Source organism: Otolemur garnettii, unplaced genomic scaffold (genome assembly GCF_000181295.1).
Source record: "Otolemur garnettii isolate 467f Iridium unplaced genomic scaffold, OtoGar3 scaffold00033, whole genome shotgun sequence".
In the NCBI taxonomy this organism is placed as follows: Eukaryota; Metazoa; Chordata; class Mammalia; order Primates; family Galagidae; genus Otolemur; species Otolemur garnettii.
This window is the reverse complement of record NW_003852428.1, coordinates 11536351-11539795: the sequence shown is the minus strand read 5'-3', so window position 1 is coordinate 11539795 and position 3445 is coordinate 11536351. Positions and strand designations below refer to the sequence as shown.

Below are 3445 nucleotides of genomic sequence, written 5' to 3'. Positions count from 1 at the left end.
CATGTGTACTACTTCAACCTCACGTGTACTACTGTAGCCCCATGTGTACTTCAGCCCCGCATGTACTACTGTAGCCCCATGTGTACTTCAGCCCCGCGTGTACTACTGTAGCCCCATGTGTACTTCAGCCCCGCGTGTTTTACTGTAGCACCATGTGTACTTCAGCCCCGCGTGTACTACTGTAGCCCCATGTGTACTTCAGCCCCGCGTGTACTACTGTAGCCCCATGTGTACTACTTCAGCCCCACGTGTACTACTGTAGCCCCATGTGTACTACTTCAGCCCTGCGTGTACTACTGTAGCTCCACGTGCACTGCTGCAGCCGCACGTGCACTGCTGCAGCCCTGTGTGTACTTCTTCAGCCCTGTGTGCCCTGCTGCCCTGTGGCTTACTGTGCCAGTGCTCTGGGGCTGGCAGTGGGAAGCCAGCATGTTGCAGATGGACACAGGCAGGGTGAGCTCCTGCAGTTACAGAGGAAAAACCAGGTTTCATGTTAGTTTCTCAGATACAGTTGCCCTCATTTTTAGAGCAAACATTATATCTTTTTCACTTTAGCAAATGGTCACATACTTACTAGATGCAAAGCCCTGTGCCAGGCAGAAGCCATGTGCCAGCCATTGTCAGCACCAAGGGGCCCTATGGTGACCATGACTTGGTCCTGGCCATCCAGGCATGGAAAGTTCACAGAAGAGTGAGGCAGACCTGCTTTCCAGGGGTGAGGGAAGGCACACACATAACTGAAGACATGGTTCCCTGTACCATGTCCTAAGTCACTGCATGGAGGGACAGGGAAACGGGCCCAGCTGCCCAGCATGGTCCTGCCATTGGGTCCTTGAGAGGGTGTGGTTGAAGATCCCGTGCAGGGGACAGCAGAAGAACAGGAGAGACAGGAAGCTGGTCACGAGATTCTTGTGTAGGGGATATGTCAGTGAGCACATGAGCCCTGTCCCCTAGGAGCTCATAGCCACGGGACACAGCCAGGACTCAGGCCACACAGCAGACAGAAACAGAGGGCCATGCGCTTGTCACTGGAGTCTGCGATGGGCTCCTGCAGGCCTGAGTTAGTGGATTTCAATAGGCAAAAGCGCAAGTGCTCATGGTGAGAGAAGAGAGGGGAAGGGGTTTGGGTGGAAGGGACAGTGCAAGCAAACGTGGGCGGGCCAGGAAGGGACAGTGCAAGCAAACATAGGCAGGCCAGGAGATAACGCAGCATGTGGGAAGTGATCCCATGACTGTGGAGCCCGTGGCACCGCTCCCGTGTTGACTCGGCGAATGGAGTCTCAGGGCAGAGGGCCAAGTGGTACCAGGAACCTCCTGGAGGAGCGAGAGGAGCCCCTGGATGACTCTGAAGGGAGACAGGCGTGCGTTGCTCCATGTTTCTGGGACAGGGGCCCATTGCCTTTTCATTCCCCATCTTGTGTCTGCTTCTTTCCTGATCCACATGGTCCTTAGAGACCATATACTGCAAAGCAGGGAACATTTGAACACAGGCTGGAACGGAAATCTGCAACAGATCTTCACCTTATTTTATCACCGTGCTTCACAGTGATTCCCCGAATAGCCTTCAAGCAGTTTTTACTAGTTTGATGTAATTAAGAAACAGAGTATATTGCACTTTTCGAAGAGAGAGATAGAATGTCTCAGGTGAAAAGTCATATTTAGTTCTGACAGTGAAACCCTTAGAAATCATGATCATGTAGTAGACATAACTATCTGTGTGGTTCCAAAGGGGAATAAAGGACACATGGCCTTGGGCTCTTGCTTGAGTAGCAGGTGAGGCTTTCAGCCTGCCTGTGGGATAGAAGGTGGCATTCCTAGCTGAGGTCACAGCCCCATCTTGGGGGTCTGGGACTCACCCCTGCTGACCAGTCCTCTCTTCCTCTGTCCCTGCCTAGCTCTCGGGTGGTTGTGAGCTGACAGTGGTGATCCATGACTTCACGGCCTGCAACAGCAATGAACTGACCATCCGCCGAGGCCAGACTGTGGAGGTGCTAGAGCGGCCACATGATAAGCCGGACTGGTGTCTGGTGCGGACCACCGACCGCTCTCCTGCAGCAGAAGGCCTGGTTCCCTGCGGCTCCCTGTGCATCGCTCACTCCAGAAGCAGCATGGAGATGGAGGGCATCTTCAACCACAAAGGTAGGGGCGCAGGCCTGGGGGGCAAACACCCACCAGAAGAGGGCCTTTTCTCTGTGCAGCTATGCTGCCTTTTAATATGTATGACCCTTCCTGTCAGCTGTGCCCTCAGCACTTTGTCACTGTGTCTCCGGGCATTTCTGGTCCATCAGCAGCTGTGGTGCAAGTGAGGATAGCACCTGTTACTCAGGAATAAGTATTTCCTTACTTCCCAGGGTGGTGTGCTAAGGCATGGCTGCAGTTTAGAGAAGAGGAAAAGGGATGTTCTCTGGGGGCCATTGTCTTTCACAAACAGAGGAGAAAGAGAAGGTTCTGTTCTCCCCTTGCAGTGCTGGAAACAAGGAGGGAGGCCTGACCACATTCAGCGTCTCCTCAGTCAGGCTTTCTTATGGAGTCTTTCTGTTGTTAGTGGCAAATTCTAGAAAATCATAGGAGCTTAACCATCCAATTTTTATAGTTATGGAAACAAAAAGGTCTAAGGACACTCCAAACTTCACAAGCTACCAGCACAGAGGGGAGCATTGCTCCAGGCCAGAGCTGGTGGGGCTGAGTCAGGTGGGGCCCAGTGCAGGAGGGATCGGAGGCCTGGCCTTTGAAAGCAGTGCTTTGAGATGGAAATAAACAGCAGGGCCTTCCAACAGCACTGCATTTGGCCTTAGGCCACTCCTTAAGCTAAGGGTACCTGGTGCAGGACTGCGTTGGTGTGTGGATTGATCAGTGATAGCAAGGAGTCTTTATCCTAAATGTCCACCCTGGTGGCCGCTAGACAAATGTGCCTGTTGAGGCCTTGAAACGTGACTACTTTGGGTTGAGACATTCTACAGGCGCCAAGTACACCCTGGAATTTTAGGGTGAAAAAAGAATGTGTATGTACTTTACTGTCATTTTGTGTTAAAATGATAATATATTTCATTGTTGAAATGATAATATATTTCATAGTTACAGGGTTAAGTAAAATGTATTCTTAAAATTAATTTGCCAATTCTTTTTGCTTTTTGAAGTGTGACTATGATGCTGGTGTAGTCTTTTATGTTAATGAAAAGCTAATTTGAGACTCTTAAGTCCAATTAAGAAACATGTACCTTCTAGAAAAGTGCAGAACGTGTAGAGGCTTTGAACGACAGACACTGTCATGATCTTGATTTTTCTGCAGTGCTGGCAAATAGCCAATTCTTTCAGACCTGGGGGTATGCAGCTTGTTTTTTCTTTCCAGAGAGAGCTTCACTGTACTATGTCGTATTCAGTTTCTTTTAATCTGGGGACGTTCTGGTTGCTCCTCCCTTGATCATCTATGTCATGACACCCACCC

General features: G+C 50.5%; 1 protein-coding gene across 1 annotated transcript in view; it reads left to right on the top strand.

The window, feature by feature from the left end:
• TRIO (trio Rho guanine nucleotide exchange factor) overlaps positions 1-3445 on the top strand; it is a 235899-nt gene that overhangs the window by 144839 nt on the left and 87615 nt on the right. Inside the window, exon 33 of the mRNA XM_003789545.3 lies at positions 1896-2139. Coding sequence (XP_003789593.1) covers positions 1896-2139 — 244 coding nt within the window. The remainder of the gene's footprint in view (positions 1-1895; positions 2140-3445) is intronic.